This window comes from Perca flavescens, chromosome 17 (genome assembly GCF_004354835.1).
Source record: "Perca flavescens isolate YP-PL-M2 chromosome 17, PFLA_1.0, whole genome shotgun sequence".
Classification (NCBI taxonomy): Eukaryota; Metazoa; Chordata; class Actinopteri; order Perciformes; family Percidae; genus Perca; species Perca flavescens.
Genome location: NC_041347.1, coordinates 15,943,786 through 15,964,476, shown reverse-complemented (window position 1 = coordinate 15,964,476; position 20,691 = coordinate 15,943,786). Strand labels below are relative to the sequence as shown.

Sequence of the window (20,691 nt, the reverse complement as noted above, 5' to 3'; positions counted from 1 at the left end):
GGAAAAACTATCAATATGTTTGTTTTAATAAATATTAAAGAAACGTAGTAGTATCTCTCTACTTTTCACCCTTACAGGTACTAGGGAATTGGTTGAAGATCAGGGGCAACTTATAATATTTTCACATATCATGTCATATGTCATAGTGGAAGACAACGGGATGTCTTGCAATGTCATGACAAAAAGACAAGGGTGTCAGAATCCTGGTCTGACAACTTGGACCCTGTGTTCGATGACACTGAACCATGGGAACATAGAAATTATGACTCTCTGATTGTCTAATCTGAGCATCTCGAAAGGCAAAATTATTGTTATCCTGGCAATACAGGCGTTGGCTAGTAAACCACGATAAACACTGCAATAAAGGCAATGAATGGAAAGTAATTTGTTAAAATGCTTTTTTTTTTTTTTGGAGTTGGAATGAAGTGCCTTTCTGTATATGGATGAGCGTGGATGGTCTCTTTTCATCTCCTCTCCTGAATGAATAACACAATTGGAATACTGCAATAGTTAAGTTTGTGGATTTATGGGCTTTATGGGGTTATTTTTATTTAATTTTCTGAAGAAGACAAACAAAAAAGCAATTTTTACAACAATTTATGAGGAATTTAAAAAAAAGTATATAAAAAGTTTGAAATTGGAGGTCACATATCTGGAGCACCTTCAGTATCTACCATAGGGATGTTTTCTGTAGCCCCCTCTTGTCAGCCGTAAAACTGGGGCTTTGAGATTGGGACGGGTGGTCGCCCACTCCTCCTCTGCAAAAACAGTTAAACACACATTGTAGAAAGCTGCTGCATTCACTGTGCACAAAATCAAACTGGAAGCTCGGGTCTGGTATACTTTCCTCTCACAACACATTTAACAAAGACAAGAAAATTCAAGCGAGCAAATTCTACTATAAAGGCTTCCTCCACAGAAAATTAATTCCATAAGCACTTTGCCCTCTGTTGGACCAATACGGAATTCTGACTGTCAGCAGCTCCTTCCTTAGAGCCAAATTGCATAAAGATGGCCACCACAGCTGCATGCCACATTGCACTGCTTCCAAATAAGAAAGTGTTTATGGAGCAGAAAATCAAATCATTGCCCCCTTGGTTTTTGGTTTGGTCCGACCTCAACACACCAGTGCACAATTCATTGTGCTGAAAATGAATGAGCCTGCAAACCCGCTGTGGCAACCAGCTTATTGCTGCATGTTTTCATGCAAAAACCTTGTAACTCCACTTTTGGTGATTTTAACATTTTTGCTTAAATTAAAGCTTTACATGTTTGAGAAAATATAAATAATCTTTTGCTTAGGAAACCTAAAACATCATTTGGAGGAATGTTGGTGTTTCTGAGATAGAAGATTGTTTGGTTACACTTTACTTGAAGGTATCTACATAACAGTGACGTGACACTGTCATGAACATGTCATAAACATAAACAAGTCATAAACGTTTATGACATAACGCTTCTTTTAGTAAGTGTCATTCGATTTTTGTCATGACAAGTTAGGGTTAGAGTTAGGGTTCATGTGTCATGACTGTGTCTTACTTGAAGGTATCTACATAAGAGTGACATGACAGTGTCATTCATGACACTGTCATGTCACTCTTATGTAGATACCTTCAAGTAAAGTGTTACCAATTGTTTTTATCTGACAGCAGTGTTGTGTGCACAGTGGAGGTTACTAAGCCAATAGTAGCAGCTTTCCTGGAATAAGCCCACGGGGCACAAATCCAAAAGGCTAAACACTCCACCTTTACAATGGACATCAGTTAGCCCCCTGAGCTTCCATTGGCACATTTACTGTTCTAGTCAAAAGCAGCCCATAGCCAGGGAGGTAGAAGTGGTGGTGTACGCAGGAGCGGCCCCCTGGGTGAGGACTGGGCTTTTCCCTTTGTTTCTCTGCTTTGCAACATGTTTTAAATATCAGTGCAGCAGCATCCAGGATTGTGTGGCCAAGACTTTTTTTCTTGTCAGGAATGAGTTTAATAGGGTCCAAGGATGCTTCTTAAAAAAGTAAAAAAATGATACACTACAAATGACTACAAATTTGACTAATTACATTTAACCAAAGATAGAAATTACTGTTGTGAAATGTTACTGGCTTAAAGTCAGTTACAAGGATAGCACTGGAAAAACACTTCAGGAGAACAGTTGTTATTGAACATGGTTTGCAGATATTGCTATAATTACTGTATACTGATGTTACTAGATATTGTAAAAACAAAAAAAAAAATAACAACTGAAAAGCCGGAACCAGTGAATGTTTGGCATTTTTGTTTATAAAAGATAAATGATAAATCAAGTAGCCAAATAATTTCCTGTGGATCGACTTATCAAATAATTAACTTATTGTTTAAGGTCTAAAGTGTGACTATGACCATTGCACTTTTGCTACATTAAACAACTGACAGTGTGAGCAAGTAGAGAGAGAAGGGACGACACACGAAAAAGATGTCTCATATTTGGATCGATGTTCAGCTCACAAAAACAGTTCTGCTGTGAACAAAATAAGCGGTACTTACCATAGTTGTTGTAGGATTCATCACTGGTTCCATGTCCATATTCATAATATTCTGAGATGCTAAAACAGACAGAGCGGAAACATCAGTCAAAACATAGAACAACACGCAGTGTTTGTTAACAATTTTCTGAAATAAGAAAAGATGGTAATGTTTTGTTCAGTTAAAAAATATCTATAGTACCATAGGTTGGCACCATTTATAATTTTCTTATTATCAACAATAATATATATATATATATATATATATATATAGTATATATTTACTATAAAAGGCTACTAATTTCCTGGAACAGTGGGGCACTGGAGTTTTTAGCAAACGTGTTTTACTTAAACAGGTGTAAATAGTGCATGTGTTGGGGACTATTTTCAGCTGCGGATTAATACACATTACACATACTCTAGTGAGTATTTACCTCAGCAGGATGGCGTATGTGGCATTAACTACAGTGCCCATGTTCCTCACTGATGTGTTTTTAATTGGACGGCAGTGGAGCTCTATTGCACAGAGGACTTATATAGAATATTTAGGATATATCAGGTTTTGGACCTACAGACAATACTTGTTAGTAGGAAAAATCCATTGTTTTTGTTTTATTGGTTTAATTATTTAATGGGATTTGTTAACAATAAGAAAAATATCTGATAGTATCAGTTATCCCTTATCAATTTAAAGATACAAGGAGCTAATTCATGGTTCAGGCTAAATGCTCTGCGTAAACAAAGCAAGTTAAGTGGAGGTCTTAATAATGAACAATATGTAATGCTGAAACGTACAGCAGTGATGCCCCATAAATAGACAGCTGGTCACAGTGGACCTTCCACATGCTGTATTGTAAGTAACAATAGACAGGATTTACATGTGTATGTAAACATCACCTCTTTGACTGATTGCTGTAGTTATCGTCATAGGCTTCGTAACTCTCGTCATCATATTCTCCACCATACCCATCATCGTAGCCCTGCGAGGAAACACGCAGTTAGCATTAAAGTCAACTTGTCTCCTCGTCACTATCCTGTCTGACTGGTTAGAGGTGAATATAAAAACAATCAATACTTGGCTCCACAGGCAAAGTCCATTACTTTGTGTCCATAATAAGAGAGGCAAAAGAAAAAAATCATGTCCAACAGAGACTATTGATTAAGGCTTGCAGGGGAGCATGTCTCACTAGTGAAGCCTAATAGACACCTTCTGAGTCTAAAACGGCAACATGGATCTCAAGCCAGCAAGCAACTATTGTCATGTTCAATAACAATAAAATGCCTAAACAGCATGCAGCAAACAGTAAAGATTTCCTAATTGTGTAGTTGTATAAAGGCTTTGCAAAATGTCTTTCCTCCATCATCATTTCCTCCTGTAAGTATTGGTAACCAGTGCCACATAAAAAAAATAAATAAAAGAACCCATTCTCTGCAGCTGTAAAGCAAGAAAAACACCTATACACTACATTACTCTTGTTTGTATATTTATCATAAGCACATTGACATGAGCACTGTTATTCTCTCCCAAAAAAAGACGAAAGATCCTCTGTTGTTTTTGATGAGGAAACTGTCATTATCAGTATTGCATTGTAATGTAATTATCTACAATACATGACAATAAGCTGTCAACATGCAGTTTATTTTCTTGTCAAAGGAACAGAATCCCGTTAGTGACGGTTTACATCCACAGAGGACTCAACTAAGGTTTTGGAACAATTTAAGTAAACATTATAACTCGTTTAGAAGAAGAAACGACAGCGGGGCTGGCTAAGAAGCTTCTAATATCAAGTACTTTAATATTAAATTGACTGCTGTGGCATGTAAACATCTCACTTCTTTCACTTTGGTGTGTTGTCACCTGCATAAATTCACATAATATCACCAGGATCATCAGCTCTTTGCCATGTATTAGACACTAAGAAGGTTGCTGCTCCTTTTCATCAATTTTATTTTCTTTATTACTGGTAGAAATGCACTGATTACAATTTTCTAGGCCAATTACAATTTCAGATTTTTTACGACTTTATGACATTTCATAAACAGCTGATTGAGCGGCAGCGCGCCGCTGCTGCATGCGTATAGCGGAAACCCTGCATGTGTACGTGTGGTGCTGATTATGCGGGATGTAAATCATGCGGAGCCCAAGTGAATTTGACTGGCATAAAATCGGCATATGTCAGACTGACCGGCAGGTCGCCGGTCATGGCCGATGACATGAAAATCGGCCAATTCCAGTCACCAGCCGGTCAATCGGTGCATCTCTAATTACTGGTGAACTCAAGGGTGTCCTCTTCACTGGGGACAGGGTGGACATGTCCCCCTCACTTTTCAAGATCTTATTTTTGTCCATGTCACTTTAACAGTTTCAGTTGATTCACTCCTAAAATCTCCCTAAACAGACAGATATCTTTTTACAGGTCAGACAGCAGAGGAGTTGATACGCTTAACAGAGTTGCGTTCAATTAAGAATCAGCAACTAAGGTTTTTTTAAAGACTATTTTTTGGGGGGTTTTTTCCCTTTATTTGTGACATTGGATAGACAGGAAAGGTGGGAGGGAGATGGGGGATGACACGCAGCAAAGGGCCGCAGGTCGGACTTGAAACCGGGCTGCTGCCTACATGGGGCGCACGCTCTTACTGTGTGAGCTAGAGGTCGCCCCAGCAACTAAGGTTTTGAGCAGAAATTAGTGCTCTTGGGCTTTATGCCCTGACTGGAGTTTTTTTCAGAGCTAAAAAATAATGTATTCTATGTTTTTATTCATAGTTAATACTCTCCTAAAAATATTGTAGAATTGAACATTAATCAAAGATAAAGCACTAAAAGACACATACTTGTAGTATAAAGATGGAACATTATTTATCATTAAAAAAACATCATCAGGTCTCTAACAAGGAAACTAGAATGTGTTATTAGTTAGTTCAATAATGAAGTAGCGATGTACAAAACATTTGTAATTTCCATCTATTTTTGCATACTGCTGTCATTATTATGGAAAGCACGATAACCAATTCCATCATCATTTGTTAGACACTACAGTAGATTGATATAAATGCAGGAAACAGCAAACACCTCTGACTTCATGCGGTTCCCTTCTGAAACCAAACCTATGCTCTTGTGTACACTGATCTGTCTGAAGAAAGTACTCCACATAATATTCTGTTAAATGGTTTATTCATGACAGTGGGGATAATAAATCTCAGCGGAAAGGGCAAAGGTGCACGTAAACAGCTTAACCTGAATAACACCTTAACTGGAGTCGGGCCAAAGTGTGTGAAGGACAGTAAACTTAGCTATTGTCTGCTATTGTAATTGTTGGATTATTTATTGGCGTTTAAAGTGCTTATGTTTCTTATTCATCATTATCTAATCTCTTCTAATCCTTTCCAAGCTTGCTATTTCAAATCAAGCTCTACCATGATGCATACAAGTGTTCAGTTCCTTTTAGAGATGGAATACATTTTAAATCAGCAGAATGAAATGTGTTGATAGCTTCAAGCTGGTTAATGCCAGACGTGGCCTCAACTGTGCATTATTCCTGTCTGTCTGTAACAATAGAGTAATATCATCTTGCTTTAGGTGTGGCTGCTTTTGTTAATGCTTTGTGACACCAAAGCCGACACATCAGTGCGAAGGACATCAAGTGCAGCAACACAAAACAAATTACATTTAAGGTACTTGTACACACACTCTCCTTCTCCTGTCGGGTAACGCTGATTCAAACAGCTCTGATTCCTGTGTGGCTTTATTTGTGTGAACATGAATTTGACTAAATTAAAGTTAGGGATTATGTTAGGGATTAAGTTGTTCAGGGGATCCAATTCTTCTCCCTTTCTTGCATGAGTCTTTGCCCACAAAGGCCGAGTCAGAGACCTGCCTATCTCAGTAATTGACTGTTCCCATATGACAAATTGCCCCACACTGGACTGTGAATGTAAAGTGATCGGTGGATTAATTTCAGTCAAATGTGTTATAAAAATAAACCTTCAGTCATGATAAAGAATTACAGAAATGAGAAGTCACGTAAAACTTGATTTCTTTGCAGTATATTTATTAAAAGGGTGATTTTTATCACTGAACTGTAATAATATTTGTGCTGCCTTCAGACATAAAAAAAATTTCAGTATTGTTCCAAGCAGTCACATCCACCGCTGCACACACACCTGGCCAAATGGGTGGCTCATTTTCTATAACGACCTAGCCAGTTTTCCTTGAAAAACAGTATATTCATAATCGTTTCTGCTATTTTGCATGTGCAATGCGTGTGCTACTGCAGTGACATAACTGTGACATCCACTCCCAATTTAGTCTTTAAGTGGTGCATGATTGAGCGTAAGACTTTTGAAGCAGACTTTTTGTTTTGCATCCATTTTTTTTAAAATATTTATTTATATTAATATTTCAAATTAACTATAGATGTATGTGTTTAGAATTGTGTGATAACATGAGCTATCTCCATCACAACCAAGCATATCCACTGACGAAGACAATGCGGTTGAAAGCTCTGGAAAAAGCTAAGTCATGTTTTTTTGGGGTCTATACATGCGTGTTTCTAGATGACAGGATTCACATACAAAGCTATGACTATTTGTTTATTTATTCATTCTTTAAATAATCTAAAAGGGACAATGCAGATAAGCGTTGTTAGGGAGAAGCAATGCAACACATGTAATGCATAATGAAGCCTTTAATTCAGTGTCAGCTCAAAGAAAACAACAAATTCTTCATTACACTCTGAATATATCTGCTGACCTGAGTATTAGTTTGACCCCCACCTTGCTGCATTCAGATTCACTAAGGTGCTATGTGTAAATTGTCCGTCCCCTAATTAATGATGCTTGATTCCTCGAGTTTGACTCTCATCTGTAAAAATAATTAACACTGGTCCTTTTTAAACGAGGCAGAAGAAATAAATCAAATGTTAACACAAGGGTGGAGAGTCCTCGCTCAGTGTAATTAGGACAGCAAGAACCTAAAGGCCCTTAGCACTGTGCTTCATTATCAATTGACAACCTGTATGTCCACTGACAGTGACTGATCTTCATAGGGAGCTGCCTGTGAATGCCTCTCCACACTGCAGAATGGGGAGGAAAATGAGATTTGCAGCCTTTTGTCTCAGTGAATAGATGCTGCTCTTCACTGCTTTCTACCTGTGCAAATGTAATCAGCATGCACCTTTTGTCGGTTACACACTTAAAGTAAGACTTTTGAATATATTTCCTCAACGTGTGTCATGGTCAAATTTGAGATAATGGTAATTTCTCCACTTGATATAATTTAGATTGATCCTTGATTACTTTGAAGAATAGTGACAGTAAACATAATGTATGTCATATCGGCTGAACAGAGACTCAACAACTAAATAAACAGACAAGTATTTGTCAGTCTTCAGATGGTATTGTAGTACTTTGTGTGCTTGTTTAGCATTAAATGTAACTGCATATGTCTGCTTCTTCATCACACAGGGCTTCAGTCCCTGATGATACAACTGAGACCATTATACATTCTACCTGAGTTTTTCTTCTATTAAACAATCGAGTGGAAGTGTGTGTCATACATCTGTTTTAATAAACAGGAGAGGTCTGCATGAAGAATTTCCATAATTAATCTAACAAATGTGAACTCAGCAGTGTATCTGAACCCATTGTTAAAAGCAATTAGATGTGCATAAAGGTGGCCTGAGAAACCGCTCTCCTTGAAGAAATATACAAAATCTCATGTATCTTTTATGTTCATGAAATAGATGATATGGGGAGAACGTTTCCCCCATTTCAAAAGGGTGTCCTTTTGCTTTTTCCACAGTAGATAGATTAGACTTTTTCTTCAAAGCCTCCCAAAGCTCTGTGTTTAATCACATTATGGCATGTCCTGCACTGCCTTGATATGGTTGCAGGGCTAAGGTTTAAAAACCAAGCTATGAGCTTCAATTTTTACCAGCAATTTGTACAATTCATGGTCTGCTGTCAGGAACAGAATCCTGCATCACTCTCCAGATTTCTCTCTTCTATCATCAGCGCTGACATTAAAAGATAAGATTTGATCCAGATGGGATTTGATCTTCAACAATAAACTGAGGCCATGGTCCCAGTCTATACAAAATATCATCAATCACATCTTTAATCTCCTTCTGCTCTCGCTTTGCACTTTTCTCACGGAGAAACTTATACTGATTACAGGGAAATGTCTCACTGCTCTTCTTTCTAGGGGATTAGAAACTACATTTTAACACTTAAGCTGCAACTGAAATTGTACACAGCTGAAGACCTATACCTATTCAAACTGTGCTTTATGTGGAAACCATAAAACACACATCAAAAAAATCATAATCTGAAACATCAGATCACATACTCTACTATAAGAGCTCAATTTTCTCTGGTAAAATTGATAATACAATTAATAATACAATTTTACACAGAAGACAGGCTGATTGCTGAACTATCAAAGAACTTATAACTGGAAAACAGGCCTCTTTTCACTGAATGACAGATCCACATTTTAAGCACTTTTCCTGTCAGAAAGCTAGAAACAGCATTGTACTTAGGTGGAACAACCTATTTTTATGAATATATGATGTGCTTTGAATTTTTTTTAATGATCAAATGGTCTTGATAAATAAGTGAGGAACATTTGACCTTAAAGGACCTATAATCAATTGATCCTTTATGGATTACTGAATCACTAAAAGGGCTTATCAATGTATGATATGATGCCAAAAGCATACTGGCAATGCACTGTATGAGACACAGATATCTGCCAGACACTCAGCAGATGATTTGGTGGCCCTGCTGCAATATGTTAACATCTTTTCTCAAAATTGAAAGCCTGACGATTATCAGTCTCTGGATTAGGAGGATTTTGTATGACAACATTAAAAACTCTGTTACAAAAGTGTATCAGCCCTGAACAATGAAACTAACACAATAATGCTGACTTTGACTTGTAAAAATATTTGTAGCTCATTGCATGGAGGTGATAGCTTAATTTATACAGACTGAACCCCCCTGCAATGCACTTCACTTCTGAATCGTTGCTATCCTTTAAAGTGCCCATATTATGCTAATTTCAGGTTAATAATTTAATTGTATTTTGAGGTTGTACCAGAATAGGTTTACATGGTTTAATTTTCAAAAAACACCATATTTTGTTGTACTGCACATTGCTGCAGATCCTCTTTTCACCCTGTGTGTTCAGGCCTCTGTTTTAGCTACAGAGTGAGGCATCACACTTCTCTCCCATCTTTGTTGGGAGGCGCACATGCACAGTAGCTAGGTAAGGATCACATCACCTCGCTGTTTGTTTCTGCAACTTCAGTTAAGGCAGGATTAGCCGGGAGACTACTTCTAAACGAGAGCGCACTTCCAACTTTGCGTGGAATACTTGCAGAATAGGGACATGTAAGTAGTTATTTTGTAGATTATGGTGAACTAGTGTGTGTTGTAGCAGTGTTTTGAAATTGAGAACGAGCTAGCATGCTACGGTTAGCCACCTCGTCTCGGCTACTGACGTAGAAAGCCCTGCAGATTTTGAACAGCTCACCCGGAGACTGAAGGCACAAGACATTCAGAAACCCGTATCTGCACACTCGACCCACACTAAGATGACACAGAGCTGGTTTAAAATTGTCAAATTATCCCTTTAAATGCCACGCTTGCTTGTGATTATGTCAAGTCAAGCAGATGCATGGTTTGTCGCCTTTAAAGGATATGGCTGGGATTATTCTATTTTTTCCCTTATTGTCAAGAAATCCAAAAGAAAGACCAATACCAACAATTCACTAATATGTTTCTCAATAGTTTGTGACTTCCCTACAATATATGTGGTTCTCCTGTAACCCCAAGGTCATTGGTTTTTACTGAAGACGTAAATCTTTAAAAATGTATACTGTCATTTTATTAATGGCTAAACAATTTACTAAAACAGCTGAGCACTGTTTCTTAGCAAATGTCACACAAACGGGAGTAAATTGTGTTTTTGTTGAGGACTGTTTTAAGCTGTGAATAAATAGACATTTGGTGCTCTAATAAGTTTATACAGAAGCAATGGAATCGACTCAAAATAAACTACAGTGCCCACGTTCATTACAACAGAGGAACTGTTCTTGACTGCACCAGTGTGGCTCATTGATGTGATTTTAAGACAACAATGGAGCTCTGTGGAATAGAGGAATACAATATAACAGGCTTTGGCTCTACAGACGATACTTGTTAGTATTACGTATTAATTTGTTGTTGGTTTTGGTTTTTCAACAGGATTTGTTGACAACAACATAAATATATGTAGCGTGGGTGGTGAATTTGTTGTAACACCCCCGTTACATTTATTTCTGGTTTGTTTCAGTATGTATTTTGTGTTCTAAAAATTAAAGAAATGTGCATATGTTTGTTTGCTGTCAGAAGGTCAATGTTTAGTTAGTTATTCCAGCCACTAGGTCGAGGTGTCACGTGCCAAGAGTTGCGCGGTTTCTCTTGGCCGCTCTCTTTTTCTTTCGGGCTGGTCAGAGAAGCAGCACAATGGAGAATGCCGGAGTACATTGTGTGAAATAAATAGATAAATATTGCATAACTAGTTAAAAACATGTATGTACAAAAAGGTTAAAATTATATCTGTGTTCATCTTTTAACTGGATGATATGTTATAGATGAGATTGACTTTGGATGGATGTCGATGAATTTCATGTGTAGCAACCGACGCTAGTGTTTCCATGTGTTAGCATGCATAAAGCCTCACCTATGCTATTGTATGTGGTTATTAGTAAAGTATAACAACTGTTTGTGTTTAATTGTATTTAGGCATCAGAAGTTGTGCGCTCCCTGGTGAAGCCCCTTTTTCAGAGTCTGTATTCTGTGAAATGTAAGTGTTTTCTAAGTCAAACTGTACATTTAAGAATCAACTGGAGTTTATTGTGAAGGTATATTTATATTGTTTTATTTTGTTTTCTATGTCAGTGTCCTAAGCCCACTGCTGTATGTTTTGGATTATTTTATCTTAATTATTTTCGGGTTTTGACCTTTCTGTCAAATTGCAAGGAACTGCCAATGTTACAGAAATAAACGAACCCCAAAAAAGTTACTGTGTCCTGTGTGGGTCTAGGTGCAGCAGGCTACATATAAAATACCAACATCCTTACCCTTAAAAATGGAGATCTCAGTCATTTTGGCCTTGAATTATTTCACAGTGTAATGTCAACAACAACAATCTGTTTTTGCTTTTGACAGGTCTGCTTTATATGGTTTCGGCAAGTGTTGGACAAGTGAAGTATTGCAACATTTTCTACACCTGAATGGTAAAACTAACTTGAGTCATTGCAAAACAACTTCCCTCTGGGAAGAATTGAGAAAACTAAAAAAGAAGAGTGCTGATACAGGATAAAAAAGGTAGCAAGGGGAGATTTGTGGGAGAAAGATAACATATTAAGTTAATAAATTATAAAGCAAAAATGATACAGTACATGATAACTACCAGCCTCCTAATGCTTTCCATTGAAGTTCTAAATCAATACCACCATCGATTAGATACAATTATGGATATTCTCACAGTATCACTTTTATGAGACAGACTGACAGTTTGACAGAGTCCATCAGTCAATGGTCTCTGGAGAATTCTAAAATGATACCAAAATACACAACAACATTTTTTCCCGAAGACATATACAGGATGTAGCAACAAAGACGCATCTACTGCTGCTGATCTATTATTGTGTTTCAGCAGATTGTACAGTGCAGGATTCTTGTAGCGGGATAACAACAAGCAGTACAGCATTTTGTAAGCTCAGGGATTTAAAAAGCAAACGAACCTGGACCTTTTGTATGAAGATGTAGTGCTACATATTAGAAACATGCTCAGAGAAAATTGTGTAATGTAGTAGAAAAAAAATAACAAAGTGAGATATGAGGGAAGAAAATGTTCAGGACAAATTCATCTTTCCATAATCCCCTAGTCTCTGCGCTCCCACCCTTCTTTCCAACCTCCAATTACAAAGAGAAGAAATGCCTCGCTTTTTACTCCTCAGAAATACAGAGGCTCTACATCAGAACTCAATTTGGTTTGGTAATGAGACTGCGCTTGTGCATTTCCCCATGCAGACAGCCCAATCTTCAATTGCCAGCACACACAGGGGCTTTGCTTAGCAGGAAAGCTCTGAGGAAATAGATTGGTAAAAGTGTTGCCTTTTTTCATTTGGATGAAACTTGGAGCTTTCCTTAGTGTAGTCTTTTCAAGATGACCTTGAAAAATACCCAAGATCTGAGGACAAGCGTACTTTCTACTAGGGCCATGAGTATTTTTTGATATAGATCGCAGCATTATTTCAAGGGATGTGAACAAAGATTGTATAGGCCACTGGTAAAAGCACTACCTACACCTCCAAGTGGAGTACTTTATGACACTTTTCCTTAAAAGGAACACGCCGACTTATTGGGACTTTAGCTTATTCACCGTATCCCCCAGAGTTCGATAAGTCCATACATACCTTTCTCATCTCGGTGCGTGTCATAACTCTGTCTGAGGCACTCACCGCTAGCCTATCTTAGCCCAGATCCTGGAGGTAACCGGCTCCATCTAGCCTATTTTTTTTAAGTGACAAAATAATTCCAACATTTTCCTATTTACATGTTGTGATTTGTATAGTCACAACGTGTACAAATAACAAGGTCACATGAGACACAGCCATCTTCTAACTGTATATAAGGTAAGGTAAGGTAAGGTAACTTTATTAATACCCGAAGGTAGATTTGGCTTACAGTGGTGGTTGGGTGGGTCAGCCTCCTTTTTACACACACACACAATCGGCAGCAGACTATAGGACATAACGTAACAAAGGAGACATTATTGTTAATAAAATACAATAAATCAATAGTTCCGCAGGCACAATATAATAATAATAAAAAAGAAACAAAATGCAGCAGATCTGAATTGCTACTACTTATTTAATATACATATAGCCGTTGGGACAAAGCTGTTTTTATATCGCTTAGTTTTACAGGCTGGTACTTTATACCTGCGTCCCGACGGTCGAAGCTGAAATTCACCATATAAAGGGTGGAAATGGTCTTTCAAAATAGTTCCAGCAATCCTCTGTAACTGTTTAGAATACAGGGATTCTGGGTTGAGCAGTGGCTTTCCTATCAGCTTACTGGACCACTTCACAATTTGATTCAGACGATTTCTATTTTTAAAAGACAAATTCCCAAACCACAACACAAGGCAAAAGACAAAACAGATTCAATGAAAGCATGATAAAATAGAGTCATCAAGGTTCTATCAATGTGGAAGTAGGAAAGTTTTCTCAGACAAAACAATTGCTGGTTTACCTTTTATTAACACTGTCGCAGTTTGCTGTCAATAATCGTTCCAAGATATTTGTAGGTTTCAGCACACTCCACCATTTGACCCTTTATGGTGGTGACTTCTTGTGCCTGAGGGAGTTTTTTTCGAAAATCAATAGCCATGTCTTTTGTTTTGGAGATATTAATCTGAAGGAAGGATTTTTCACACCATTCGACAAAGTCCTGAATGACTGGACCATGGCCAGTTTCATGGTCTTGCAGCAGAGTAACAATTACAGAGTCATCTCTGTACTTTAAAATAGTTATATTTTGTCTATTACTGCGACACATATTTGTGTAGAGGATGAACAAGAGAGGGGACAGCACACAGCCTTGTGGGGAGCCAGTGGAGGAGCATACCTCATCAGACAGTCTTCTGTTCACTCTCACCCTTTGTGTTCTGTTAATTAAAAAGTCCAGAATCCAACCAACAATATTATGACTTAGATCAAATTGTTCTAAAAGTCTCTCTGTTAAAATGTGGGGTTGAATTGTATTGAATGCGGATGAAAAGTCGATAAATAAAAGCCTGGCATGTGTTCCCCTTCCTTCCAGATGTTTAAGAATGGCTGTCATACTTGACCAGGCGGAGCCATGGTTATTTGAAGCCATCTCATTTTCCAATTTAAATTTATAGTTATGTTTTGCTCTCAACATCTCTATTTTCAATTCCTTGGTGGCTATTGCAACCCAGAGGCTGCTCCATGTTTAAAAGCAAGTTTCTTAGCATGTATGGCAGATTTAACAGACTTATTGACCCAAGGTTTATTATTTGGGTACATTTTAACCCGCTTACATGTTATGATCATGTCCCTGCAGAAGGCAGCATAAGAACATGTGACATCAGTAAGTTCATCCAAATCCTCACCACATGATTCTATAAACATATTCAGTGCACTGGGAACTATATTCTCAGAAGGGGAAGCGCTGCTACTTCTGCTAGGGATTTGCTCGCAGCACCTGAGAAGCGCTGTGGTGAGGAGCAGAGAGTAACAACGGTGCTTTTCAGCTGTTGCGCTAATCACTCTGCCCAAGCAGTGCTTCACCTTCTGAGAATATAGTTCCCAGTATGTATACGGTTAGAAGATGGCTATGTCTCATGTGACCTTGTTATTTGTACATGCTGTGACTATACAAATCACAACATGTAAATAGGAAAAAGTTGGAATTATTTTGTCACTTATTGGGAGCAGTAGGCTAGATGGAGCCGGTTAGCTCCAGGATCTGTGCTAAGCTAGGCTAGCGGTGGGTGTGTCAGACAGAGTTATGACACGCACGGAGATGAGAAGGGTATGTATGGACTTATCTAACTATGGGGAATACGGTGAATAAGCTAAAGTCCCAATAAGTCGGCGTGTTCCCTTAAGACCTAGTGATGTTACCTATAGCACATGTTACATGTTATGTTTTTAATATATTTGTAAAGTACATTTACTTTATTGCAGTTGCTACTTTTCAGGCAGCCATATTTATCCATTTATTTCACCACAGAATAAAAATCTACTAGCTGCAAGCAGGCACTGATTTAAAAGCTCTACCCAGGCATGGACATCTGGTGCAGGCACATTTTTAATGCAGAAGTAACCAGATTCACAGAATATCAAAACATGTTTGCTTATCACTTGCCCTATGGAGTTGACTTACTGACATCAGAATGTCAATGCTTTCTGGCATTAACCCTTTGTAGACTGTTACTGTAATTCACTAAATGGTTGTTTTTTATACCTTCTTTTTACAGTCACTGGTTTTACCACATCAAAAAAGTGAGGTAACATTTACATTAACTGCATTACATATATTATCTTTTCAAACGCAGCAATAAACATTCAGATCACCAAATAAAAATGCTGTTAAATATACAACTACAGTCAAACCTGATATTCTGCTTGAGGACAATGCCAAAATAAGAGTTTCTGCGTGGCACTTAGAAAAACTGCCATCAACACAGATGTGGGAACCTGAGACAAGTGAAATAACTACAATCTATGTACAGTGAAGGATGTTTGGTGGACGGCTTTTCTTGGACAGAAAAAGCTAGTTGTACAGAATGCTTCATCTGTGGGGCAAAAGTGGCAATTGTGACAAGTTAGCTCAAGAGTAAAAAAAAACATCTCTGTAGAAAGCAAAGGCAGTTCGAGTCACTATGAGTAAATTAAAAACAGGGTCAATGCATAATGTGTGTGCATGTTTTTTTTATCCCTGAAAACCTCAAATCAGAGCTAATTTTACTTTTGAACATAATTAAAAAAATGAATTTAACCAATTAACATAACTAATTGTTATTCATTGTTTGTGCAATATTTATCTGCAAATCTGCACAGCAACATAAATCGGATGCCTTTGTTTTTCTCCGAGACATTAATTAATTTCATTGCTGTGAAAAGAAAATCTATGGTTTAAAAAGGTTTGGGAACAGAGGAAGAGAAAATGGTCTCAGTGCATTGTCTCAATGATACCATAACTTACTAACAAAAGATGACTATTAGGTCAAGCAAGTTGATTTTAATACTATGCTTATATAAATGGAAACCAAGGGCTGCCTAGAAGATCCAAAAAAAAGTATGCTATTCCTTCAGAACCCTAAAGGATCGTCGTTGACCCCAAACGGCACCTCTGATTCATATTTAGATAATTTAATAACTGTAAAACATAGCTTCTTACCGATTTTTTCCTGCTAAAAGCTAAGGAATTAGCCATCACGGGGGTGTCTTTCTAGCCTTTATAGAAGGTTTTCTATCCAGCCTGGAACTTGTGCCTTTTTTCTGAGTTGTTGAGCAATAAATCCAAACTCTTACATCCAAGATTTATCCACTTGATGTCCATAATTTATCACGTTTTCGGTCATTTCTGCCGCTAGCTCCGTGCTACCGTCTAGTATAAATCTCCCATGATGCTTTGCGAGAGTGTGTTGACATTTTTCAACCAATGGGAAGGCAGGTCCGTCACACAAAGACTACTGGTGTGTCTCAAATCGCGCACTTCTGTACTTATACTAGCTATTTGAGTACACTCAAAGTGTCACTCGTCGAAGTGTGGTCAATGCAGTGCACTACGATTACCCGGTCAAAAAGTTGAGTGTGGATCGATGGACACTTTCCACACTCAACGGTCGCCATCGTGGCTACGTAGCGGAAGGTGTGGAGTTAACAAAAGGTGAAAAACTTTCGATAATGGCGGCCGTATACGCGACAGCGAGACCCACAGAGTATTACAAATGTAAGTTGAACATTAGTCTTTTTGCTATACTTGTATAACATATAAGCCACCTGTTTATGTATATTTGGTTAATTTTGCAGTCGGTGATGATTTTTGTACCGTGAATTACAACATTTATTTGTACCATAATTTGACGTGCTATCAAGCTAGCTTTAGCTAACCTTAGCTAGCTAACAGCGGCACAGTTTAACCAAAGAGTATAGATGTTACCGGTACTTCTATACTCTTTGGTTTAACCACTGGCAAATAAGTTATAACCTAGCTAACGTTACATGTGTTAAACTATCGTCCTCACTGTACACGATTTTAGCGTTAGATGCGTGATCTTGTAAATATACATTAAGCTGCGAGCGTTAGTAGTAATGTTACAGTACGTTAATGTATGCTATGTTATATCGTATTAACAGTGCTGTTTCTGTCCTGATCTGACTTATATAATCGTTAGGGACATGGACGTGGCAGCCGTCAATGCTGCCAACTTGAATCGATGTAGTGGAAAAGATAGTTCACTCCAGGGAATCCGAGCGAGAACAAAGAGTAAAGTGAAAAAGAGAGATAACGCCGGTCTATTACCGTTCTACAGAGAAGAATGTAATCACTGTTTAGATATTTGGGATACATTTGGGCTTTTTTTGAAGAAATGTAAATAGTTTATCAATTATATGAGTTATAAAGTTCATTTTGTTTATTTTTGCACTGGATGACTCCAAATAAGTAGGAGAACTGTTTTACACAAATGCTTGTGTAGCAATGCTGTGTGTGTGATATCGATAAATATGACATTATTATTTTGATTATTGGCATAAGTGAATGTCATGAGGGCAAAAGCGTCTGGACTTTTTTTTTTTTTTAAATGTATATATTTTGTCAGCTGTATAAGTTATAATGTTTATTTCTTCACAGTTTGACACCCAAGACATATGAGAAGTGTTTGAGACAGGAGATTGGCTTAGCTTGTATTGCTCTGTGTGTGATATCAGTACATATCTGTGAGATTCATGTTCCGTTTTATTTATTTATTTGTCTTTAAGGTCATACAACCGTTTTTTACATTCAAGTGACCTCACTAAAGCACAAATATTCTAATAGCCCAGTTTTTCCTGAAAATAATGATGTACATAGATTGACTGTAGACAACAGGGTTAATGTTTTACAAGCTTTTTTAGAAAATAAAACCAGACGGACAATGAATTGTAAAAATGGCCTCAGGGTTATAAGCGTTGAAAAATTGAAGTTAATTAAATACAATTATATTGAAGTAATGTCCTGCTTGCCCTAATGTTTAAAATACATTCCCTGAATGCCCTACCTCTCCATGCAAAGCAAGACTCATCCAGATCACATGAAAGGGGGATTAAACCAAGTCTGATTCACACACAGTTCAAGTAAAATGATCAGCTATACTTTTCAGCGTGTGCAGAGAGGATTGGACTTACATAGTCGTCGTATGATTCATGTGTGACTGCTAACAGTGAGGGCCTGTATCCTGCACTCCCTGCTGCCCCCCTGGCTCTCGGGGCTTGTACCTCCCTCGTTAAAACAGTTGTGGGAAGTTTGCTGTGTGCCACTGCCGCTGTCCCCCGAGGTGCTGCTGCACTCCTTCCTGTGCCTCTGTGGCCCCTGGGAAAGCAAACAAGCAGACAAACATGGCATCATTTTGCCTAAAGATTGCTGAAGTGATTTCAGTGAAAAAGTGGAGTTAAGACATCAAGAAATCTGTTAACTCCCTCTTATCGCTGCTTATGTGCAGGCTGCCTCAGTTGGTGGTTGTCGTACAGTGTGCTCGGGATAAGATATAGATAGATAAGCATAATCTCCGCTGGCACTGAGGTAGATCTTGTAATGATCAGAGGGCTCAAGAGTGTCACTTTGTGTCTTTCACAGCTCTGCAAACATGTCTGTGGGACGTAGCGTGGTTATTTCAATAACACGATGAAACAGTGTTTGTACAAAATCACACCTCCATCACCTGAAGCTGCAGAATACACTCAGGTTGTAGACATACAAAGACTTATTCAACTCTGTCCTGTAGAGAGACATTAAAGGGCAGGCATGAAGGATTGAAGGTGGATTGTTTCTTTTATGGAGGTGGGACCGTCCAGTAGAAGAGCTACATGAACTGCGCAGGGATTGAAGGGTGGATTTAGCATTGCAAAGCTGTCTATTGTCTGCTAACTTAGCATTTTAACAACAGTATGATGTAGGTGGGCTAGGATACCCTTTCTTTCTCTGGCACTTATTCTCTTCACTAGGTAGCAGCCCATTGTGATCCAAAAATACAGACACTCAAATGGGAATTACTGGAGCATATTTTTCATGGAGATTTACTATAATGGCTTATCGTTGCGCCAAAGAAATCTAGGTTGGGAAGTGGTGGGGTTGACTTTAAATTGGAAGCGTCCCATGTTACTGCAGGATTTAGCTCATCTACATGTGCTGCCCGAAGCAGGCCATGCTGTCATTACAAACCTTGGTTGGTACCTGGTTACTCCTGAACGACGGTCACGGCTTGGGTAGATTACGGACAATTTAAAGGAGTATGGAAGAGGAAGGTGTTTCACACGAGCAGCTGCATGCATGGCTAAGCCAATCAAATGCTCTCTAACATTAAATGCCTGCATCCTAAAATCCCCTTGAGCTACAGTACATGGAAATCAGCTAATATTTAAGTTGAAGAGGACATAATTGGAATTCTTAAAAAAAAAAAAAGTTAATGTTCTTGAAAAAGTTTGGCCAGTCTGAAAATTCACCATGAAGGTAGCTACTTCCTTCTTTTTTATTAAAATTTGTGTTTGTCATTTACGACACGGCAGACCAACAGCCATATAATGTAATATGTGGCTCTGAAGGGAGCTTTTTTTATCCCCCTTCTTCTCAACTTTAGAGAAACACATCATTAGCAATAACAGTAACCAGAGGGATGTATCTCCATGAAAACATTTAAAAAACGAGCACATATCAATGCTTTGATGTTTGATTTTATCAACAGGTAACAAAAAAATGGTTTTGAGTTTGCATATTTAGACTTTCATTAAATACATTTCTTGTTGCATATCTTTATCATAATCGAGCACAGAAACAAAGTAAAACATCCGGTTAATTTTCAAAATAAAACACACCGTGCTTGCGGCAAATCATATTTCAGCAGGTCAGCACAGAGTTGTTTCCCCTCTACTCCTCTGGATGGAAACAAACTGTTGTTGGTTTTGTGGTTCTGTTTATAGAAACTACATCCTGTTATATTGCGCAATCATACGTGAATTTGCAAGATCTCCTGGGTCCTTGTGACTTCAGCTGTCAGTCATGGCCGCAGCTGTTCCACAACAAATCCGTACCTGGTGGGTATTGAAGGACAGCGGAGCCCGTCTGCAACCTTTCCGCGGTTGGTGGAAATTGCGGTTAAGGGAGCTATCTAAAGTCTTGGAAAATAACTGATGATGTGGAATACCCCTTTAAGTTATTACCAATATGTGAAGTGTACATATTGCAACTGTAAGAATACATTATAAGTCTTAACATGTAAGACAAAAAACAAAAAGCGTTGAGTATGAAATTCAGCTTTTACAGCAGAAGTGTTCTGAAATGAAGACTGCCCCATTTTCTCAAAAATCTTTTCTAATAATAGTAACCTTCAGAAATTCATAACTTTAAGAAGCCCT

General features: G+C 38.1%; 1 protein-coding gene across 1 annotated transcript in view; it reads right to left on the bottom strand.

The window, feature by feature from the left end:
• Positions 1-663: 663 nt before the first annotated feature.
• Positions 664-20,691, bottom strand: part of khdrbs2 (KH domain containing, RNA binding, signal transduction associated 2) — a 64,967-nt gene continuing 44,939 nt past the window's right edge. Inside the window, exons 6-10 of the mRNA XM_028604151.1 lie at positions 18,469-18,652; positions 3,392-3,474; positions 2,517-2,575; positions 2,093-2,095; positions 664-758 (exon numbers count right to left, since the gene is read on the bottom strand). Of these exons, the coding sequence (XP_028459952.1) occupies positions 664-758; positions 2,093-2,095; positions 2,517-2,575; positions 3,392-3,474; positions 18,469-18,652 (424 nt within the window). The remainder of the gene's footprint in view (positions 759-2,092; positions 2,096-2,516; positions 2,576-3,391; positions 3,475-18,468; positions 18,653-20,691) is intronic.